The 23,868-nt window shown below is 45.2% G+C and overlaps 2 protein-coding genes across 2 annotated transcripts in view; both read left to right on the top strand.

Moving 5' to 3' along the window:
* The first annotated feature begins 1,747 nt into the window (after nucleotides 1-1,747).
* Nucleotides 1,748-17,643, top strand: LOC118768744 (integrator complex subunit 3-like). The gene is made up of 29 exons (XM_036515630.1): nucleotides 1,748-2,044; nucleotides 2,915-2,998; nucleotides 3,503-3,586; nucleotides 4,204-4,317; nucleotides 4,980-5,064; nucleotides 5,676-5,742; nucleotides 5,897-6,041; nucleotides 6,336-6,465; nucleotides 6,610-6,707; nucleotides 7,437-7,628; nucleotides 7,971-8,058; nucleotides 8,342-8,421; nucleotides 8,979-9,070; nucleotides 9,508-9,614; nucleotides 10,149-10,268; nucleotides 10,585-10,714; nucleotides 10,820-10,874; nucleotides 11,047-11,150; nucleotides 11,344-11,508; nucleotides 11,823-11,976; nucleotides 12,170-12,238; nucleotides 12,451-12,526; nucleotides 13,008-13,121; nucleotides 13,605-13,653; nucleotides 13,843-14,010; nucleotides 14,487-14,587; nucleotides 15,313-15,385; nucleotides 15,863-16,019; nucleotides 16,582-17,643. The coding sequence occupies exons 1-29, from the start codon at nucleotides 1,961-1,963 to the stop codon at nucleotides 16,657-16,659; spliced, it is 3,063 nt and encodes a 1,020-aa protein (XP_036371523.1). The 5' UTR covers nucleotides 1,748-1,960; the 3' UTR covers nucleotides 16,660-17,643.
* A 2,075-nt stretch (nucleotides 17,644-19,718) lies between these two features.
* The window catches only part of LOC118796476 (GON-4-like protein), a 19,151-nt gene continuing 15,001 nt past the window's right edge, over nucleotides 19,719-23,868 (top strand). Inside the window, exons 1-6 of the mRNA XM_036555363.1 lie at nucleotides 19,719-19,765; nucleotides 21,338-21,606; nucleotides 22,062-22,190; nucleotides 22,565-22,800; nucleotides 23,313-23,387; nucleotides 23,559-23,609. Coding sequence (XP_036411256.1) covers nucleotides 21,351-21,606; nucleotides 22,062-22,190; nucleotides 22,565-22,800; nucleotides 23,313-23,387; nucleotides 23,559-23,609 — 747 coding nt within the window. The 5' untranslated portion in view covers nucleotides 19,719-19,765; nucleotides 21,338-21,350. The remainder of the gene's footprint in view (nucleotides 19,766-21,337; nucleotides 21,607-22,061; nucleotides 22,191-22,564; nucleotides 22,801-23,312; nucleotides 23,388-23,558; nucleotides 23,610-23,868) is intronic.

Genomic DNA, 23,868 nt, shown 5'->3' with positions numbered 1-23,868 from the left:
GTAGCTGTGTATTCAACAAGCAGGCAACAGGCAACACAATTTCATGATATAAACTTATGTAACTGATATATTCAGTTACATAAGTTTAAAAAACATTTGGTACTTTAAAATGTCTCCATCTCCTGCATTAAAAATCGATGGATAACATGCTTTCTATTTTTAGGATATTTCACAGTGGATGGAGTACCATTGTCTAAAGCTTAATCTGGCTAATACTGAGATGCTTTACATCCCCTCCAAGTCCTCCCTGTTTCTCCCTCAGCCTGCCTAGAGTCTACAAGCTTTTTCACCAATAACACTCCTACTGTCAAAAGCCTTGGGGTAATTGTTAATAACCAACTGTCCTTCTCCTTTCAGATTGCAGCAGTGAGTCCGGTGTGTAGATTCTTTTTGTATAACATCCGAAGGACCCGCTGCTACCTCACTATGAATTCTATGCAGCTCCTAGTTCGGGCCCTGGTCCTCTCACACCTGGACTACTATAACTTTCTCTTTGCTTGTCTTCCTACCCATGCCATCAAACCCCTGCAACTGATCCAGAACTGCACAACCTGTCTACAAGCTCCTTAAACATAGCCAAGCCACACACCTCCTCACCTCACTTCACTGGCTCCTTTTATCGCTCGCATCAAGTTCAAAACTTTGGTGCTGGCATACAGGACAGTGAATGGGACAGCCCCCTCATGCCTACAATCAGTTTTCAAACCATATTTTTTACCCAGACCACTACATTCTGCAACCATGGGGCAGCTGACTGTCCCTTCCTGAAGATGTCACTCCTGTCAGCTACAATGCCTATCTGTACTGGTCCCCCAGTGATGGAATGACCATCTTCCAACACAGACTGAAGACCCACCTCTTCAGACTGCATCTCGGATCCACCTCAATCCCCACCCCCTAACACCTGATATGTGTATTACTTGCGGTTTATTTTATGTGTAGTATCGCAATGTGTTTTAGATTTTGTGGCTTTAGTGACTGCGATGTTTGGTAATGTGTTCTCTTCTTCTGTTCTCTTGTGTTGGAAGTCGCTCTGTAATGTAATGCAATGTATTATTTTACTGACGTGATCCAATTAATGCATTACTCACTGTATAATTTTGAATAACTTGGATTATGTCGATGGAAGACAGGTGACATTTGTGACTCGATTGCGCCATCATGTGGTACATTTTCTGAAATTTCAGAGTAATTCCCCAGAGGTCTTCATGATACTTCAATGCGTTTAAAAAGCAAGCATGATAACCACCAGGTTACACTGCTACCTGAAAGCCTTGTGCTTCTTAAAATTTCTGTTTTTATTTTAAGGTGAGGCTCATCATTGTAATTAGCCTCCTTAATAAAGGAAACATAAAGGCATCATCTGTTGTTACGTATTTATGAGAAGCGAATAGGCATTGGTTTTCTTGCTAAAGTTTGCTACAGTTATTACAAGAAGTTTGCAGCAAGCGTAATTTCCAATGTGTCCAACCCTTTCCATCTCAAACGAGTTCACAATACGGGTGCTCTTATTGGTTGTTACCTCGCCACTCAGAGCACCTTAGGTTCTCTGATAGGGCCTTTCGCCACAGTTGCGTACCTAAATGCAATTTATCTACTGTCATTGGCTAAATGCGACGCCATTCAAAATAAAAAGATGCGGATTGGTGGGAAAGGGTTTCGTGCGGCCCCGAATGTTCCCTGGCCCGCATGACTGCTTCCTCTAGGCCACCATGCCCGCCGGAAGTTGATTTGTTGTAGTCGGACACTGGAGGAAAGGCAGGAGCAAGTGAAAGGTTCCCATAACCAGTTTATAAACATTCCTTTTTCGGGGGCACACATCGCTGATAGATACTGTGAAATAGGGGGTAAACAAGCGAGAGACACCAGTTGCACCAGTGAAACACAACAAATAGCCCCAAAACCCTAGTCTTTAACCCCCTGAAGTCATTTGGGGCCAGGCGAAGCGAGGCGGGAGGCGATGGAGCCCTCACCGGCAAAGGGGAAACCGCAGGGTCGTTTACTGGTGTCCACGACTCTGGACGCTAAGGATGAGCTGGAGGAGGTAGGAGGGTTAAACGCAGACACGGCGATCAGTGCTAAACTAACGATAGGCAGACGTCTTTGCGAACCATCGTAGTCCCAATTCGTGCGCTGTAAATCGCGAAAAGCAGAATATGCTCGAAGAAGACACGATGGTGAATTTAAAATTCGATCCGTAAGCTGCAAATGAGTAGTTCGCTGTTTAGATACAGAGGTTGTGTCTGAATTATGCAGCCAGGTAGACAGACGCCCACACACCCACCCAAATACTCGTAGGCATGCAGCGAACGTATGCAGGTTAATTCCGCGATGCTACAACGTGCACCGACAGAGCTGCAGAGAGCGCACGGACGGTTTTCATGCACATATGCCATTTATTGTTTATTGACAGCGGCATTCAGAATTAAAGTTTGCCGAAGTAAATGCAAAATATAACGGTTGTCATTGTGCGGAAATAAATTAGGTCAAGATTTGATTAGATTTGCTTGCAGATGCAAATGGAAACTTGTCTTGACTATATAATACCGTTTTAATTGTTTTAGCAACTGAATATTTATAGCAGTATTTCAGTTTTAGTATTTTGCTCACATTACAAGGAAATTACCTCATCTGGGAAACGATCCCACAAACCTCTGCTTACAAGCCTATTTCCTTAACCAATATTTCAGTGCACCCATATAGCAACACCCAAATTATGTTTACTTGATTAATCAATAAACGATGTCTCTCTCTCTCCCTGTCTCCTTGTTTCTGTGTTGATTTGTGTCTTCTGTGCATGTCATGTTACCTGGTGTGTGCACGTGTGTGTTGGATGGTGCGTCTGTTTGCATCTGCCCGTGTGGGACCTCTGTCTGTCTGCACTTACACGCATCTGTGCGTGTGCGTATACCAGCGGTTGGAGAGATGTGGGGTCATCGTTACCTCTGTGATCAACGGGCTGTCGGAGCGTGAGGCCAATGATGCCCTCACTGCACACGTGAGTTTACAATGTACAATTTACCATTTCGCCTTTAAACCAAAGCGACTTACAATTAATGCATCAGTCAGGTTAAGCTGACTTCCTCATAGGCAAAAGATCGCAGTAGGAATGCAGAGTTTCCGCTCTCCTACCACACTCTAGTTTGCTGCTTCACTTCACCAGAATTTACTTTCTTAGAAACAATGTAAAGATACTGAAGTGTATAATATTTATGTACTGCTGTGCTACATCATCGATGTGCAGTGAATACTGTTATTTCTGACTGGATAGGAGATCTGCTGGGCTTTTGTGATCTGTGTCAAAACAGTAGGTATCTTTCTGTGGCAGCAGCATTTTTCCTGATCAGTTCTCTCTCTCTCTCCCTCTCTCTCTCTCTCTCTCTCTCTCACACACACACACACACACTCACCATTTTTCTTCTTGCTCTCTTCTTCCTTTTTCTACCCTTCCTCCTCTACCTTCCTCCTCTCTTGCACCTTTCCCCCTCCTCTCCTCCTCCAGGTGTGTAAGGGGTCCCAGCAGCATGAGGAGGTGTGTCTGGGACTCTTCACTCTACTACTGACAGAGCCCACGCAGGCACAGAGGGTAGGTGGCCGTCACATTAACACTGATCTGGAGTCAGCCCGAAGGAGTCAATGCACAAAAACTTAGAGCCAATCCTGAATAAAATGCAGTCAAAGTGTAACTCACATCTTCTCACAATACAGAATAAACAACATGGAGCTCAAGAGCACCTCTGGTTTTCTCTCTAAAACCATCCCCTGTAAATTTTGCCTTTCCATTATCATGAATATGAATGTCGAATTGGATCTTAAAATTCTTTGGAAAACAGTGCATATTTTGAAATTAAACCCAATAGTGTTTGGTTAGTCATTGATGACTCAAACATTTTTATCGCATGTATGTAGTATTTGTACAAATACCAATATTCATGGCATGAATGTTTTTACAAACTCCCCCAGTCAGGTGATTAGACACATGTTTGGTCTGACTGCAAATGGTTTCCCAGCTGTCTGTGTTTGCACAGTGCTTTCTGCATTCACAGACCTGAGGAAGAAAATCATGAGAACCTGCTGTAAAATGCACTGGGAAAAAATGAAATCGGAAGGCTGCTAGTATTTTTATAACTGTAAATTATTATTGCAAGAGTTGCATTAATAATGGAAATGAGTCATGAAGGATCCCTCTCTATCTTTCTGTAGTGCTACAGGGACCTAACGCTAGTAAACCGGGACGGGATGAATGTGGTCCTGATCAAAATCAACCAGATCCTCATGGAGAAGTTCCTCAAGCTGCAGGATGTCTGCCGCACACAGGTAGCCCTGCCCCGCCCTGTCCCTTGCCCCTCGCTGCCTTGGGGACCTCGCGTGTATGTGGGCTGGCTCCCATTACAGCTTACCTTTCACTTAGTGTATATTCATACAGTTGGGCTTTTCTGAAGCTTTAGGGGTCAAATGTCACTGAGTGTTACAACAGCAGTGCTTGTGATTTGAACTTGCTGCCTTCTGACACACACAGTTCCACAAAAGTACCCTTTACACATCCTTGTATTTCACTACATTTTTGTTTCACTGGGACTCTGCACTCTGTTTCTTTCTAAGGTGTCTGTCTTCATCTTATACATGCATACCCATACACACACTCAGCACACATTGGCTCACACATAAACCTTTACAACTTGTCTCATTCACAGATATTTCAGGGAGTATGCATAATATTTTTTTCTATGTCTCCTAAACACACACACACACACACACATGCACATTTCTATAGTGACTGCTACTGATCTCTCTCTTCTAAATTTAAGTCATGAAAAAGTGGCAAGCCAAAAGCAGTTAAATGTCTAACCTTATAGTGATCTGATTGAGGCAGTTCTGACCATTATAACTGACATTTGTGTGTCCATACTCATTGAAGAACTGGGTAGCTGAGTTTCCAGCTTTCTGACTGAATGTGGCTGTCTCCCTGTCTCCTGCAGTTGGTGTGGTTAGTGAGGGAGCTGGTGAAGAGTGGGGTGATCGGGGCGGACGGGGTTGTGATGACCCTGATGAAGCAGATAGCAGGTCAGTCTGCATGTGTACTTGTTTCAGTCTGAACACATCCAGCGCAGTCAAACCCCTCTCTCACAAAGCCGTAGGGGTATTTAAAACACAATTCTATCATATCCTTAAAACCCAAGCACTTTATATGCAGTGAAAGGAAATATATTTTAGCCTATGTTAGTTCCTTCCCAGGTTGATTCAGACATCTGACAGCAGTGAGAAATCCATTGACATTCTGCCCCTTTCCTCATAGGCCATCTGGAAAAAGCTTCCAGCATATCTGCGTTTTTGTTGTTTTTTCTGTTTGAGTGCAGACAAGCTGTCAGTGTTGCCCTTTCTGAGAACACATTTACATGTGCATGCAAAGCATTCTGGGAGTGTAGAATTGGGGATGTATGCAGTAGTGAAGAATTGAAGAATTCCGCTGTGATCAGACTTGGGAAAATTGCATGAAGTTCACACAGCTACAGTGATTTGTGGATACTTTCCAGTAACTTAATTGTGGGGGCTTTTTAGTTTTGGTCCTTTTTTTAACAGTATTGTTTCTGTTTGGCGAGTTCCGTGTGTTGTGGATTAGTTGCAGCTCTTTGCTGCTCTGTGCTGCTGTGTGACAGCTCTGTGTGTCCTCACAGGCGGGGACATCTCCAGCAAAAACCTGTGGCTGGCTGAAAACGTGCTGGAAATCCTGGTGGAACAGAGGTACCCTGGGGGTCGGGGTCGGGGTCGGGGTCGGGGTTGGGGGGGGGGGGGGGGGGGTGCACAGGCGACAATGGTGTACGAGGGCCCCAGATTAAAATGAAGGCTGTAAGCATGCTGTATTAAAACCCTCCTCTGTCTCCTCCCCCTCTCTCAGGGAGTGGGTGCTGAAGAGCGGGATGCTCATTGCTATGTCAGTCTACACGTACCTGCGGCTCATCGTGGACCATCACGGCACTCCCCCGCTCCAGGCTCTGCGGCAGAAAGAGGTGGACTTCTGCATCGGCCTGCTGAGAGAGAAGGTGAGTGAGGGAGGAGGAGTCACCGGGTGTGGGGGGACTGAACTAACAACACAGTTTTATCGACATTTGGAATACAGCAGGAAATTTCAGATGTTCTTAACTTTCTCTGTGTGTCTCTTTTCCTTGTTCTTCTCCCCGTTCTGCCTCTTATCCTTCTTTGGTCTCTCTCATTGCCTTTCTTGTCTCTCACTCACCCCCTCCATATCCTCTCTCTTCTCCGTCCATTACTTTGCTTCCGTCCCCACCCTCTCTTCTCTGGCCCCTCCCCCCTCTCCCTCCCATTGGCTCTCTCAGTTCATGGACTGCTTCATCATTGGGCGGGACCTGGTGCGGCTGCTGCAGAACGTGGCCCGAATCCCTGAGATGGAGCAGCTGTGGAGAGACCTGCTGCACAACCCACAGACCCTCAGCCCACAGTTCACTGGTGTGTTCTTGTACTTATGTTTGAATGTGTGTGTGTTCTTGTTTGTGCGTGTGTGTGTGTGCGTGCGTGCGTGTGTGTGTGTGTACCTGCCTTTGACTGTGCTCTGAATGGCAGTCACAGTGCCTCTCATGCTCCCCCTCACAGGTTTGCTGCAGCTCCTCACCTCTCGCACGTCCCGCAAGTTCCTGGCGTGTCGCCTCACTCCCGACATGGAGACCAAGCTTCTGTTCATGACCTCCCGGGTAAGGGCTGACCCGTCACCCTCTGTCTCTCCTACACACAGCTAACACTGGCTATCAAAACCACACGCACCATTACACAGGCTTTCCAGCTGTATGGACACCCTCATCCTCAGCTTACACAGCTCGCTTTGGATCAAGGATAAACACCAAGGTCAGGCAGCTGAGTGGCTGAAGAGCATACAGCTATCTTCCATTCAGCATTGGCTGTCCTGGTGCACTGTGGAGCCTGTGTAATAAAAACACAAGTGCAGACGATGTGTCGGTGAGATTAACCGTAGTGCAGACATGCTGGTTCCAAAAAGAAGATGAAAAGACCATAAAATGAAAGAAGATTTTAGACCATAAAATGCACCAAGGGTGTTACTACAAACAAATACAACCCAGCCATGGTGTTAGGTTGGATGTCTCTAGAATTTAGAAGTTTAGAAGCTTGTGGAGACACTTGACATGGTAGATGGTTGAATTTTTAATATTTTTATAGTTAGATTATGTAATTTCTATATATGTACATAATTTTATCATTAAATAACTTTCATAATTTTATACTTAACTAAACTGCCGGTCATTTTTCAAATAAATGATTAAAGCCTGTGGAGCCTGCTAAGGACACAATGAAACTTAACTGTTGTTTTCCATTTAATTGGGGCTCATCAGTTTGTTATGTGTCCTTCCACTGTAATGAATTGTCCACAAGTAAACTCTCCTTGGCCGCACCTCATCTCTCCACAGGTTCGGTTCGGACAGCAGAAACGATACCAGGACTGGTTCCAGCGGCAGTACCTGTCGACGGCGGACAGCCAGTCGTTGCGCTGTGACCTGATCCGCTACATCTGCGGCGTAGTGCACCCCTCCAACGAGGTGCTGAGCTCCGACATCCTGCCTCGCTGGGCCATTATCGGATGGCTGCTGACCACTTGCACGGTAAGCGCCGAAACACACCTATCTCCATGGTAACAACCACTAAAGAATGCACCGTAAAGGTTAAACTGTACCAGCTGCATTGCAGAGTGGCCTGGTGTTCGTGTGGGTTTAAGGGCACCCAGGGAAGCTCTATGAGAGGATAAGCACAGGGAAAATGGACATACCAGGCACTTTAAATCAGACTTTTGAGAACCATTTAGTTGTGTGTAGGGTCCATTTGGCAGTGCTTATTGTGTGGTGAACTGCTGGTTATTTTACTGCTGGTTATTTTTTCCTGCTGTGCTGAATATACATTTAAATGGTTTAAAAGATAAATCTTTGTCTGGTTCTTTTCCTCCCCAGTCCAATGTTGCTGCCTCCAATGCCAAACTGGCTCTGTTCTACGACTGGCTGTTCTTCAATCCTGAAAAGGACAGCATCATGAACATCGGTAAGCAGGGGTGGGAGGAGCCCAGCTGCACCGCTGTGCTCTGGACTACACCTCAGTCAAAGTGTCTCACTCTTCCCTCTCTTTCCTCCTCTCACCCTCCCTATGACTGTAACTCTGTCTTCCTCTTGCTCCCTCCCCCCTTTCTCACTCTCCCCCTCTCTCACCTGTGGGTCTCTCTTGTCTCCTCCCCCCTGTATCCCTCCCCTTTCTCTTCCTTATCCTCTCTCACTCTTCCCTCTCTCCTGTCCTCTTCTCTTGCTGTTCCTTTGTCCCCCCGCTGCAGAGCCGGCCATCCTGGTGATGCATCACTCCATGAAGCCCCACCCTGCCATCACCGCCACCCTGCTGGACTTCATGTGTCGGGTTAGTCTCAGCTCCCGCTCTCCTCTTTACCCGAAGCACCAGAAGACTCCTGCAGAAGTGTACTTAACTCTAATCAAATCAACAGTGAAGGCTGAGAAACCAGTCTGACTGCAGTCTGAACCTAATTCATATTGGAATGTTATCCAGGAAAATGACCAGAATCAAAACAGTGGGTGTTATTACATTACATTATCATAATTTAGCAGATGCTCTTATCCAAAGAGATTTACATAGGTTACAGTTTTTACATGTTATCCATTTATACAGCTGGATATTTACTGAGGCAATTGTGGGTTAAGTACCTTGCCCAAGGGTACAGAAGCAATGCCCAAACAAGGAATTGAACCAGCAACCTTTCAGTTTCAGGTCCGGCTCCCTACCACTATACTACACTGCCACCTCTGACTATGCTGCTCTGGTGGCTTAGGGATTTTACAGCAGGATCTAAAGAACTCTTGGGCCCTGTTTTTATAATATAGCTAAGCTGTGATTAGCATCACATCGATCAGAGCGTTTTTCTCAGTTGATCATTAATTGCTCTGATTTCCGTCTCTCAGATCATCCCCAACTTCTTCCCACCTCTGGAGAGTCAGGTGCGGCAGGGAGTCTTCAACTCCCTCAACTTCATCATGGAGAAGAGAGTTTTGGCGTGAGTTTGTTTTCTGTCTGATGCAGTGGCAGAAAAATCAGAAACACACACACACACAGTTTCAAACACTCAATTTACACACACACTTATACCCGTGCACACATGTCAACGCACACACAAGCACATATACTTACATACACAAGCACAGACGCACAGCACGCATGTTTTAAGATACACTGATTCTACAGTGGATACACATTTGCACAGCAAACACAATGCACATGTGGTTTTGCTCTATTTCTGATTATTTGCCACAAATACAGCTGCCACATTTTAAAGTAAAATTAACAGAACAAGAAGACTGCTTTACATAATGCACAATCATAGTGTGTTATCTAGTCTTTAAGTCTGGGATAATCTGGTATGCCAGGTTGATGTGTTGAATTTCTGTCCTTTTATTTGCTGAGAGAAAATCCATTGTCTCTCCCCCTCTTCAGTCACCTGGCCCCTCTTTTTGATAATCCCAAACTGGACCGGGAGCTGCGAACCATGCTGAGAGACCGCTTCCCCGAATTCTGCAGCTCCCCCTCGCCTCCGGTCGAAGGTGAGACGGACCATCCGCAGACCGCTTATGGTGGTGTGGCTACATCTCAACTCAGCAGTAAAAAGATTATTCTGAAAATAAATGCATCAGTAAATAATATTCTTGGCACCAGATTCAAGTTTATATGATTTACATTTTCAAAATTATTTACACTGATCTATTTATTTGAACAGCAACAAGCATTTTGTGCTGGCAGATACTTAAAAAATCCAGCTGTATACCTCTGTGTGTCACCTCTAAGGAGAAAGACTGTTTGCGAGCTAAATAACCCCCTCGTATCGGAGATGCTCTTACATTTGACCCATATGGAACTCACTACACATTTAGGCCTATGTTTTAAAAAAATCCTGAATAAAGTGAATTTTTATTTAAGGACTTTGCGATGATGGTGTGTCAGCAGGAGTGTAAAATAATTAAGTACAAGAATGTGTGATTAACGATAGCAGTGTTGTATTTTTAGTTGTAAGTATTAAAATGTTCGTGTTTATGTGTTCAGCTGTGTAATGTGGCATGTGCTGCTCCTGTTTTGCGCAGTGAAAATGGAAGAGTCAGCCTCTATGGAGATGGATAATCATGTTTTGGACAAGGAGGACGGTTGCTATGACAACACAGAAGCTGCCTTCAGTGATGATGAGGAGGAGCTGAACAATAAAGGTGAGTGGGATGTTTTCGATATTCCTGTGTTCCTGTGTCAGGCTGGAGTCACTTTGTACATCATCGGCAGACCGTGTCAGTTGAGTCATTGTATTCCTACTGGTCTTACACTGACAACCCTTTTGAACTGAATTTAGGGTACTTGCACACTGTTCTTACCTTTCAGAATGAATAGAGGCCACTTCCGTATTTTTCATGTTTACAGGTTACTTTGTTCACTGAGAGCAGTTTGGATTTGGACTGGAATGCGTGTGTTTTAAACTTAAATGTAAAACCCATTGGGTGGAAGCTCAGTGAGTGTCTTTTTTATCCAAAGGTAAAAAGCGTGAGTTCAGGTTCCACCCAATTAAAGAGGCCGTAATCGAAGAGCCGGCCGACATCACGCCCTTCCTGGACCAACTGGACGAAACTTTGAAGGAAAAAGTTCTGCAACTCCAGAAAGGAAGGTGAGTGGAAACAAGGCACTTTATTGCTCTCTGTGTTTCAGTGTAATACGTACCATGAACACATCTCTCTAAGGTGTCATTTATCCTGCTGGTTTTCTCCCACAGTGACACAGAGGCCCAGTGTGAAGTGATGCAGGAGATAGTGGACCTAATCCTGGAGGTGAGTGTATTACCTACATACAAGTCCTACAGTGCAACAGTGCATAACCTGGGATCAGTGAGTGACACGTAAAGTTTTACCTCACAGAAGCCCTGTTGTCACACAGTCACTCCTGCCTCACTCCTAATTTTTGCGATCTTACCCTCTCACATGTTTCTCACCCCCCTCTCAGGAGGATTTTGATTCGGAGCAGATGTCCGCTCTGGCATCCTGTCTGTCAGAGCTGTTTAAAGGTCACTTCCGGGGGGACGTTTTGCCTGAGGAGATCACTGAGGAGTGAGTATCTCTGATAGTCCGCCTTGCCCATGAGTGTCCATTTCTGTCCGTTCTCTCTCTGGTGGCTGTCTATTTATCTTATCTTTGAGAGGTGCCATGGCCTTAGTTTGAGTTTGTGTATCTGCTTCTCTCTCTTTCTAAGCATTGATAGATGCTCACAGTGTGACCAGCCTCTTTGTCCATCTGTCCACAGGTCCCTGGAGGAGTCGGTCTGCAAGCCCGTGTGCCTGGTCTTTAGGAACCTTTGCCAGATGCAGGAGGATAACAGCGGTTTTTCTGTGCTGCTGGACATGCTGGCTGAGCTCTACCAGAAACAGCCCAAGATCGGCTACCACCTGCTCTACTACCTCAAGGCCAGGTGCGGCCTCTGTTCCAGCTAGTCAACCACCATATCAGCATATCAGCGCTGAATGTGCTGGTGTGTCTTTGCACCATTACGGCAGACGGAGTGCACACGTGCAGTTTATATATTACTGTCATACTCTCACCTCATATACCAGAAGTATGTCAGGCCTGTCACCTTCAACCAGCCCTACATACAGTATGTTCGGTGAAATCCGTGTGCTTAATTGGGATAACTATGCTTGAGGAGACCTCTAATTATAGGATGGAGTAGGGTTACCCACTGGTTTGTTCCCTCAGTAAGGCTGACTCCTCCTTTTTGAACTGCAGTAAAGCGGCGATGGGGAAGATGAGTTTGTACGAGTCGTTCGCTCAGGCCACGGCACTCGGGGACCTGCACACCTGCCTTATGATGGATATGAAGGCCTGCCAGGAGGACGATGTCCGGCTGCTCTGTTACCTCACGCCCTCCATCTACTCCCAGGTCTGTTTAACCCCGCCCCCTCTGTTACCTCTCACCCTCCATCTACTCCCAGGTCTGTTTAACCCTGCCCCCTCTGTTACCTCACGCCCTCCATCTACTCCCAGGTCTGTTTAACCCTGCCCCTTCTGTTACTTCACACCCTCCATGTACTCTCAGGTCTGTTTATGCTATTTCTCTCTCTCTCTCTCTCTAGTTCCCAGATGAGACACTCCGAAGTGGGGAGCTACTAAACATGATTGTGGCTGTCATTGATTCCACACAGGTAAACACACACACACACACACACACACAAACTCATAACAGCTTTCATATGCACACACACAAGTAAGCATAATATATCACAAGCATACACACACATATGTACCCACACATGTGCATATGCTCACCGTCTAAACTGTAGGACTTGATAGCGCCCCGGGCTGTTGATACTGAGCTGAATTTGGTGTGATACGGAATATATCTTTCTCCTCACAGCTGCAGGAGCTGATGTGCCATGTGATGATGGGGAATTTGGTGATGTTCCGGAAGGATTCCGTGCTCAACATTCTCAGTGAGTTTGACGATGCATGCTGACACACTACTGACTGTCTAACACACTGACCAAACGACGCTTGCACACCGCCTGACAGTTAATCATGACTAGAGTGTGCCTTTAATGGAGTGTAGTTCATGTCTGTTGTGGGGGGTGTTATGTATTCAGCCAGTAATGACAGTTGTCATTATTATTAGTAAACAATAGTTGGTGCGGTGAGTTTTCGGCATTACCTGTTGATGTGTGTGATTGCGGTCATTTATTACCAAACAGCAGAGTAGAAATGGCTATCATTTTGTTCATCTGCATTTATATGTTGTTCCTGTTCCTCTGCATGTAATATGTTAGCAAGCATAATAGGGGGTGTAAAATTTCAGTGTGACTTTATGATTTTGTAACTGTATGTGTGCGACACTGTTTGAGCATCAGTGTGTATCAGAGTTAGCAGCTATGTATTTGAGACAGTGTTTATGTAGCTGTGTGTGCCTCTGTGTTGCAGTTCAGTCCCTGGACTGGGAGACGTTTGAGCAGTACAGCACGTGGCAGCTGTTTCTGGCACACAGCATCCCCCTGGAGACCATCATCCCTATCCTACAGCACCTCAAATACAAGGGTGAGGGCCGGAGTGCACACAACCCAGCTGCACAAATCACTGTACCCTGCACACAACGTTACTGTGCTACATACACAACTGCATTATGTACACAGCTGTCCTTTACCCTCAGCTGTAACCATGCACGTGACAATAACCATGTGTCCATCTGTGCTACAAATACAGCTGTACTATACTCACAACCATGTAACCATGCACATGCCTGTAACATATACACAACTGTGCTGTACACATCAGTGTACTGTATACACAACTGTACTACATATTGGTTGTTCTATTTACCTAGCTGTTTTATATATTCAGCTGTACTGTACAACACTGTAATATATATTCAGTAGATTTGTACAGAGAACTGTTCTGTAAGAACTGTTGTATATACATCACAGTACAAAACACAGCTGTACCATGGATTCTGCTGCATTATACACTTAACGGTCCCATTTACACAGATGCTGAAACACTGTACCCTTTTTTTCTCTGCAGAACACCCTGAAGCTCTGTCCTGTCTTCTGCTGCAGCTGCGCAGAGAGAAGTGAGTCTGTCCGTCTCTGTCTTTCCTACTGATGTAATCTACACAGAACACTGTACCTGTTGGCGTGTGTGAGGTCTGTAAAGAGGGGTGTGGGTCCTGGCCTGCACGTGGCCCTGGGTAGAGTGTGTGTCCGTGTGTGTGTTTTTGTCTGTGTCTTTGTGTTAATACACCTTACCCTCTCTTCCCCAGGCCCACTGAGGAGATGGTGAAGATGGTCCTGAGCCGGCCCTGCCACCCTGAGGACCAGTTCACCACCAGCATCCTGCGCCACTGGGCGGCCAAACACGACGACACCCTGGGAGAGCACATCAAGGCCCTGCTGATCAAGAACAACAACCTGCCCCGCAAGCGCCAGAGGTGGGCTGGGAACACACACACACACTCACACACAGTCAAACACACACACACTCACACACAGTCAAACACACACACACTCACACACACACATACACAGTCCCCCACACACACACACCGTCAAACACACACACACACTCTCACACACACATACACACACACACACACACTCACACACAGTCAAACACACACACACTCTCACACACACATACACACACACACACACACACACACACACACACACACACACCGTCAAACACACACACACTCTCTCACACACACACACACACACACACACACACGTACAGTCACTCACACACACTGTCCCACACCCACACACAGTCCCACACACACATGCACAGTCACTCACACACACAGTCCCCCACACACACACAGTCACACAGTCACACTCATACATGCACGCACACACCCAAGGACTCTTTTACTTTTTATCTGACTTTTCTCTCTCTCGGTCTCAGTCTGAGAAGCTCCAGCAGTAAGCTCGCTCAGCTGACCCTGGAGCAGATCTTGGAGCACTTGGACAGCCTGCGGCTGAACCTCATCAACACAAAGCAGAACTGTGAGTGTCCTGCCCTCAGCATCTTGAGTGCCAGGCACTGCTCCACCAGTAATGTGGCAGAAATGCAATGTATCAGAAATATCTCACATAATGTGAAGTCAATGTTACAGCATTGTGGTTTTGGGGGATCGTAGCAGCAGTAGTAGTAGTATTAAAGTCAGTTTGCAGACAGCTGAAGAGACACAGAACCAGTCAAAGGTTTGAACACACTGACTCATAGAAGGGTTTTTTCTTTATTTTTACTATGTCCACATTTTAGAATAATAGTAAAGCCGTCAAAACTATGAAATAATACAAATGGAATTATGCAGTGACCAAAACAAAGAATATTTTAGATTCTTCAAAGTAGTCAAAAAATATTCTTTAAAATGAAAGTTTTTGGAAAGAAATTCATACATAGGGTTCAACTTCACTATTTATATTTGTCTAAGAAACAAATTTCAAGCATTTAAACATACGTCTTTAGATCAAAATGTATTTGAATGCATGTTTCCAACTATCTTAATTAGGCATATCAAGACTTTTGGCTAGCACTATAGGTAAGTATAATTTGGCCAGTAATAGGAAATGGCATTTCTGTTACACCAGGAAGTGTGTACATGTTGAGGCTTGCCTGTTCAGCACTTCAGTGACATATATCTGTACCTGTGTGAACCCCGAAAAGCTGTTAGCGGCTGCCTCCTGGGCGCTGCGCTCATCCCTGACCCTGTCGCTCTGTGTCCCAGTCTTCACACAGACGCCCATCCTACAGGCCCTGCAGCACGTCCAGGCCAGCTGTGACGAGGCCAACAAGATGAGGTGAGTCACCCGTCACGACCCCGAGGCTGCAGGAGTGGACGAATGCCAGGGTGGAGGTGGTGGGGAAAGAGGACTGGAAGTCACTCGGTAACAAGTCAGAGGACAGAATGGAAGATGGATGTGTAGTTGAAGATTAGAGAGGTGTGAGCGGAGAGTGAGGCTTCATTGGTGGAATCATACTCTGAATCATACTCACTACCAATAATCTGTAGAGAAGGTGAGCCAGCTCCAGTTATGCCCTGCCACCACACAACTAATTCAGGATCACCCTACTCAAAACTAATCCTAACCAAACTGGCATAAAATTGAAATGAGATTAAACAGATATAGGGTCACTGCCTGGTGGCAACACGTATTACGCGGGTGTGTCAGGAGGAGGCTTAGTGATGTTAAACGTGACAGGGGTTGAAAAGGAATGACTAGATTGCGATTGATGTGTCCTAAATGCTGGGTTCTCCAACGTTCCCCAATCTCTAGGTTCAGCGATCTCTTCGCATTGGCCGAGGAGTATGAGGACTCTTCGTCGAAGCCCCCCAAGTCACGCCGCAAAGCACCAGCGTCGTCCCCGCGGTCACGCAAGGGCGTAGCGCCCCCTGCCAGCAACGAGGAGGAGAGCGCCTCCAGCAGTGCCTCGGTCTGTCCCCGCCAAGTGTCAGAGGCCCCGTGGAAGGGTGTCTGTGTGTCTGTTTGTGTTTATCTCTGTTAGTCTGTCTCTTTCTCAGTGTATTGGGTCATTATCACAATGCTGTCCTTCTCCATCTTCTCCATCTTAATCAGATTGAGTGTGCATTATTGATCATGGCCACAGTGCAGGATAATGGCCTCTCTCTGGAAAAAAGATATTGCTCATTTATCACTGCATCCCACCCGGTGTCTTTGTGCAGTGGACAGTGAATGGGTTTATGCTGAGTCTTGAGAAAAATTTCAGGTTTATAGTGAATTTTACCCAAATCACATTTGTGACTGACGTTTTTCTCAAGTTATAGGTCAGTAGAGGCAGAGGCAATACATTATGTTGTCCATATTCCCATTTTTATATATATAAACATAAACAATAATCATTTTGTCTTCTCTATAGGAGTGTTTCATGTCTTTTTTTCAAGCAACTTCCTTCCCATGGTCGTGTGTGTCTAGGTTGAAGTTCTGACCCATTGCCCATTGCTGTTGGTAAGAGTGTTTGGTCCTCTCCCTCGCAGGAAGAGGAAGACTCCAAGCCCAAAGCCCCCAAGAGGAAGAGGAAAGGATCGTCCGCAGTGGGGTCTGACAGTGACTGAGAGGCACGCCCACCATCCCTGCCTGCCATTGTGATGTCACTGGAGACACACCCACTGGCTTACTACCCTGCTCCACCACTGCGGAGCCTCCGCTCCAGACACACACCCACTGTGATGGGCAGGGCTTGGGTTAAAAGACTGCCATGACTTCCCAGAAGCCAGCCACGGGAACACGCTTTCCCCTCCCCGCCTCTCTCTGATCACTGACGGACTTGAGTAGACATGTGAGGCTAGGGGGGAAGGCAGGGTTGGGCATGGCAGGGGAGTGAAGATGCAGGGGAAAACTCCAGTCACTGTGGCACGGACTAACAGACAAACTGGACTGACAGACCGAGTCTCTGCCTTGCAGAGAGCAGCACACAGCTGGACTTCAAAAGGGTGGTAAAGAACCACAGTGTTCTGCTGCTCTCTTGTGCACAGTACTGCAGTGTGTGACACTGTAATAACTTCTACTGTTACTGCTCTGGACGCTCTGGAGGTTGTAAAACTCTGCTGGTCTTGAGATCCCCCTTGTTTTTGAACCACGACTGAAAAAAAGAACACTATTTGATACCTTAGATTGCTTTTAACTGAGACAATTTGACTAGAGATGCCAGCATACTTAAGGACACTTTGATGGGAAAAGCAGCTGTTGCGGTACTTCCAGTAAAATGGAATGGTCTTATGTTTTGTGGTAATGAGAATGAATCTGTGGTTTGCGGTGGGAGTGCAGGTGTTTGCTTTGTTCTGGGAAGAGGGTGAAGTGTGATATTATTTCCCATCTGGTCCTGTATCCTGGTACACAGGTTTTAAATTTGTAACTCTCCTTCCCTGACTGGGTTCTGTTGTCCTGGGTGGAGCCATTTATTCAATCTTGAAGAGAGGCTTCAAGGTGACCAGTCACTTTGATTTTTTTTTTTTTAACTACAGGTGTGGACCTTAGGACTGACAGAGAAAGACGACTCCAAAACAACAATCCAGAGCTTTTTAAAACCAGTTTCTTTCTACCGACCTATTTTCATATAAAGATCATAAATATAATATTAATAAAAACAACCAAAAAAGTAAATTCCATGTTAAATTACTGTGTGTACTGTGTCAAGGGCTTTTTGACAAATTGTTTTCTTCACAGAACATTTGCACTGATTGAGCAGCAGTGTTCAGAAAAGAAGACTGCTGTTTAAACTACAGTCTGTGCACGTGGTTACAAACGTTACACCTTGTCCTGCCTTTTCATTTTAAAACAAGTGGGGGTGGAATGTGAAATGGATTTTTAAAGTCATTAACAACATGGTTGAAAGTAAATCATTTAGTGGGAAATGAGGGTGGACTTCTCACAATAGCAGTGTTGGAGGAACACATTTTAATGGTGCTTTTCAACTGAAGTACTTTCAGATTAGCATTTGATCATGTTTATAACTCCTTAAGAGGTAAGGGGACAAATAAAGAGATGGTTAAAATAAATGAACTTTATTTTTTTAAATTTCAACATGAACAACTAAATTGGTTAAAATCAGTTTCAGCATCTGGAGAATGTATCCTCGTAGCATAAAATTAGTTGCCACAACCCTTCTTGTGCTCTCCATCACGCGACTTAATGAAACCTCTTTTCCATAACTCACGGGCAAATGTCCTGATTGTGTCCAGGTGCTTCTTGAGCACAGATTGCAATCTACCTCTTCCCGAGGTCTGCGTGGAACCGCGAGGGCCAGGGTCTGGACGCAGCTTGCTTTCACACAACTGCGAGTCGCAAGTACACGTAGGCGCGGTATTGCTGGAGGTTTGCTCCTCGGCCATACTATGGTATATTGGTCCTCGAGGTGTCAGATACGACGGAGAGGGCATATGAAGATAATTCCCCTTTCCTAAGCCGGAGACGCACACACTTGTTTTGTCCTTGAAAAACAGAGATTCCCGTCGCCCGACGCATGGGCTTTCTCTAAGGGTGAGGAAGCCATAGGGGGTGTTGATTTTGGGGACGTGAGAGAGAGACATTGCCGCACGCGTTTCTTGGTTTGACTGGTCCTCTTCGTTAACCTCTGCGCCGCGTCGGAGATCGGACGCTTGTGGAGTGGAGGGGAAGAGACTCGGTAATTCTTGCAGGTTACTGGGAGAACGGCGGCAGCAGGGGGACTCAAACACAGACCTCTCCGGGTCAGGTGGATGCTGTGAGCATGGCGTCCGTCGAAGTGGTACAGTAAACTTGGGTACTCGGTCAGGGGTCAAAACCATACTTGGTAGTGACACCTGACGACTCTTCGTTGAGTTGCAGATGTCAGATGGCACCCCTAAATACTTGCGTTTGTTATATTCCAGACCGCAGTTCACGACGGTTGAACATCTGTCATTATCAACAGATTTTTTTCTGGACACATGCATGTTGCATTAGTTAATTACGAACCCGCAAGTGTTACGTTATAACTTTCCGCAGAAACAGTAAAAGCAAAGCAGCCTTTGGTTTATGAGCCGACTTCTCACGCACTGCGGTTTGGGCACAAATACCTGTGCAGAGCGTATGTCGCTGTTATTTGTTGGGTTTCGCCGGCCCCTCTCTGTAACTTCGTGCGGGGCCAACCAACCACAAGAGTGCACGGGTGGTTTAGCACCTGCAGTTGGTAGGCACTGGATGGGGAGGGTCATATCCCTTTCATCAAACATCGTCAGATTGTAGCCTATAGCCTATGTCAGTGGGCTACTGAAAAAAAAAGAACCGAGACCGATCGAATAAAGTAGTGATGGAGTTATGTATTACAGAACAATATGAGCACTGAGAAAATTCAGTATCGGCGTGTGTACTTTTTGCATTTTAGCTTCACCTGCAGAGCAAGAATACCGTATGACGAGTTTCAGTCAGGACCTAATATTAGTAATTAAAATGGTATTAAACTAGTAAATATTACTAAAAAAATCACTACAATTGCTCACACATTTTAAGTTAGGTAATAATTAAATTCTGGTATGGGGAGTTTCCCAGAAATAGCTAGCAAGGTGACGGTACATGTTCCCATAGTACCGGAATTTGTAGTGAAACCTTTTAGCTAGGGGACTGAAAGAGGAAGAATTTCAATGCGACACCCGGAAATTGTTACAGCTCGATCGATGGAGGGGGTTGGCTTCTTACTGGCGGGTATGAACATTAAGTTAAATTAGCTAGTGCTAAATACATTCAAATGCAAGGTTAACGAAGCCGGTAGAGTTAGCGACTGCTGTGGTAGTAGCGGCTGCATCAATTAAAAAATGAGTGGAGGCTATTATGAGGGACTGACAGATGTGGATAGGTGCAACAGAGTGGGATGAGCGGGTGAATGTAATGTACCGATCTCAGTTCGCAGTCTACCAAACTACCACTATTGTTAAGTCTTATCATTCTCCACCTGGAACCTATTTGCAAAACATGTTCAGTAGTTCAGCTGTCCCGGTTAGTGCAAGACTAGTTAGCTAGCTAGATTGGTGCCTGCTTGATTCTATTGGTTGGTTAGCTTGCTAACTATTGAGCAAGTCAGTGTTGTAGCCTGGCAACAAGCAAGCAGTTTGCTAGCTGCACACGTCAGAAAACAGACCGATTTCAGATTCTCAGATATTAAGCTAATGCTAGCGAGGTGGCTACATTCCCTTGAGTCCATGCTGTTTGTATTGAATTAGCCTGCTTGTTTATAAAGTTACAGTATAAAGTATAAAAAACGTCTGTCATTCATTGCAGTTTCTGAACTGTTACAGATGACACTTACGTAGACTAATGTATCGGTGATGCAGGTGGGCTGTCACATTTGAAAGAGCTAGGAGCTGGTGCGAATTTCTGTGGAATATTGTAACGTTATACAGTAGCTAGAGAGACCATCTACAAATATAAAAAGGCCGCAGTTACATACCATTACTGTAGTCTTGTTTAAAAAGTTACTTCAGAAATCTAACCGTTCAGCCGGATTACGACTATACCGATGAATGAAACAACCACGGCCTTACTTTAAAAAATCTCCTTTAAAGTTCTGCAGTATTAAAATTAAAAATGCGTAGAATGCGAAGTAATTTAGCTTTTTCAGACGAGGGACCAATCAGTTAGTATGAGTGTGACGATATCTTGCAAGTTAGCATTACGTCATTGTTTGGCGTCATCCTTGTGGATTATTTGTGCGCCAAAACAGTTAGCCACTGCTGAGGCTAGGTCATTGTTGCTGGATGCTCTGTGTTGGCTATATGTTCTTGTTCTCGTTGCTCATGCTATATGCGTTTCATGTACGTTTCTTTGCAAAGTGCTTTGGATAAGCGCATGAGCTAAACGATAAATAAATGCTTAAGTTAAAATAACGGTGACTGGTAATCAGTGGGTATTGTTGCTGACAGCCTTCCGAGGCTTAAATGCCGGGTTTAACAGCAGAAACTGTAAACACAAAGCGGCTGAACAAACACTTCATATGAACACTTGTCAGAGCAGACCTGTTGAGTGTGGTTAGGCAGCTGCGCTTTTGACCGGTGGTGTATATGTGAGAAAAGTACTCAACTTCAATTAACTCAATAAATGTTATATGGAATATAACATGTTACATGTAAATGGCTGAGGTGTAAATGTAAATGGTGCATAATAATGTATATAGCCCTGGCCATCTGTTAAGGAGTTAATTACAGTGTGAAATGATTGTGATCCAAGAGAGTCTTTGTGTTGTAACTGCATAGCAAGAACTCATTCCCTCTGGTTCTGCAGGTCCAAATGCAGGATGAGCCAGACCAGAAAGCGCAGGTCCGCTTCTCCAGACGCAAGCCTGCCGTTGTCCAGAGCCAGAAATGAAGAAGAGTCTGAGTGTGGGTCTCCAGCATCCCAAGATGCTCGCTGTAACACAGAGAAGAGTGAAATGGCCACACCGACCAAGGAATGGGGCCAGGGGATTGTCCTCGATGTCCCATCACCAAGGAGACGATCGCCACGGTTAAAGTGTCCAAGCCAGTCACCCAGCCAGTCTCCCCTTCCTGCAGGTAAAGAGGAAAGAATGGAGTAGCATGTGAATGCTTGTTGATTAAAAAATGAAGAGAAATCCCACTTTATTTTATTCTATCAATATTCATGAAGCTGAGCCTTTGAACCATGCATAAAACAAGATTATTCAGTGATATTATCAAATCTTCCACCTGAAAGTGTAAGTAAATGCAGATCTCTTCATCATAATTCTTGATTAGTATTTACTTTATATACTTTGTATATTTTATAGTCATTATTTACTTTACATATTTACTACAGTGCTATGAAGGGAACCAAGTAGCCTGTTTAGCAGAATCTAGTATTTGAAGTGTTAGAAAATACCATTTCTAAGTTATTAGGTAATTCATCAAATTATTAGTTATGAGTTGTTATACATTGGTGTATAATTAGTAATATCCAGTCTTCACCTATGTTAGCCTGTGTGGTGTTAATTTCTGTTTTTTTACTCCAGGCAAGCCTGGTACAGCAATGTGTCCAGACCTGGCTCAAAGTGGGGAGGAGCCCCAGGAGTGCCTCAGCCCCTCACACCGCCCCCTGTTGACAGAGGAGGACACTGATACAAGCCTGGTCATTACTCTAGGTGAGTTCCTTGTCTCCTTGTATTGTTATACAGATAGATTGTAGCACTCTTTGTCCGATTCATCTATCTTCACATTCAGACATGGTATTCATTCACACATTCTTTTCTGTCGAAAACTGACTTATCAGTGGCTGTGAGGCAGTCATCTTTTTTAAAAATGTATTGTTTGATAATGATGCACACTAAAATATTGGGTGTGTGCTAAGCTCCATGCTCATTAAAAGTCTACTCAAAAAATCATGTATGAAAAGAAATGAAACATATTTATTTCCAGTCTGTATGGCATTTATTTGCACTACCTCCATTTTTTTCTACAGTATTGTGTTTATGGCTGTATGGCTTTCGTCTCATTTTGTTCCCGCCCCTGTCCTCAGAGGATGACCAGCGCGGGAGGCGACGAGGTGGGAGGAGGAAGGGCGGGGTCAAAAGGAAGCGGAGCACGACTTCTGGGGATGGAGGCGCGGCCACAGAACCCGGGGAGGGGCAGGAAGGAATGAGCCGAGAGGAGAGTCAAATAGAGGTGGAGATTGACAGGCAGCTGGACAGAGAGCTGGAGAGCAAGTCCCGGCAGCACAACCTGACCACTGTCAACGTGCGCAACATCATCCACGTGAGTCCCCAGCGCCCCAGTCCTGTTTCCACATCCCACCTCTCACACCAGTGTGTCTCTCGGTGATTTTCCAGATTGCCCACGTTGTCCTCTTACAAACTACGCCTTCAACCAGCAGCTGGCAGCTGATCAACAACAGCAAGTGATTCAAACCCTCATCCATCTAGAGGCTCTAGTTTAGTATCAAAGACCTGAAGCCTGAGGAGACGCAGTAGAGAGCACTGCTTTTGATGGGAGAAATGAGATTCTGCTTAAAAACACTGTTGCGGATGTCCTTTTCTGCCCCTGTTCTCATTCCCAGGACAGTTGATGTTAAAAGTAAATGATTACATAATGTCTACACTGACACTCCCCGTGATATTCACATGGGAGAAACCCATGTTCCCAATGGCCTGGGGAGTGATAGCACAAAGGTTATCACGTTTTTTCTCCCCTCATTGGGAGATTCTCAGCCTCATTGAAAGCGCATAGATTCTCACTCACTAAAGTGCCTGCTTCTGTGCTCTCTGCAGGAAGTAATCACTAACGAGCATGTGGTGGCCATGATGAAGGCTGCCATCAGCGAGACGGAAGCCATGCCAGTGTTCGTGAGTCGCACTTGTTTTTGACACTTATATGTTTTAAATACATACATTTATAAGTGACTATGTTTCCTAAAGCGGAACGTTTCTGGAGACTTGGACTTAAATTCAGCGTGGAGATCTTCAAATAATTTTTAAGGATCATAATGATTCTGATGATTCTTTTGTGTCCAACAGGAGCCCAAAATGACACGCTCCAAACTGAAGGAGGTGGTTGAGAAAGGAGTGGTGAGTTTCCAGAAGTTTCCTCTCATTTCACACTTTCCCTTCCTATAGTGCAGTAGAGTCTCCATACAGACAGGCTTGCCCTAGGCCACAAGTCATGACACTGTATAACACTGTAGAGAGTAAGCAGATGAAATGCAGGCTGACTTCATTGATCTGTATATGATCTGGATGGCTCACTGTGAGCCAACTGTATCAGCCTACATACTATAAATGATCATTCAGTCTGTGCTGCCTCTGTCTGTGAGTATAAATGTTTGTG

Source organism: Megalops cyprinoides, chromosome 21 (assembly GCF_013368585.1).
Source record: "Megalops cyprinoides isolate fMegCyp1 chromosome 21, fMegCyp1.pri, whole genome shotgun sequence".
In the NCBI taxonomy this organism is placed as follows: Eukaryota; Metazoa; Chordata; class Actinopteri; order Elopiformes; family Megalopidae; genus Megalops; species Megalops cyprinoides.
This window is presented reverse-complemented; position numbering and strand designations above follow the sequence as displayed.

Excerpts from the sequence above, each read along its gene's own strand:
- LOC118768744 (XM_036515630.1), top strand. The coding sequence starts at position 1,961 with ATGGAGCCCTCACCGGCAAAGGGGAAACCGCAGGGTCGTTTACTGGTG. Across the intron at positions 2,045-2,914 it reads CTAAGGATGAGCTGGAGGAG|CGGTTGGAGAGATGTGGGGT; the intron begins GTAGGAGGGTTA and ends TGCGTATACCAG. Across the intron at positions 15,386-15,862 it reads GACGAGGCCAACAAGATGAG|GTTCAGCGATCTCTTCGCAT; the intron begins GTGAGTCACCCG and ends CCCAATCTCTAG.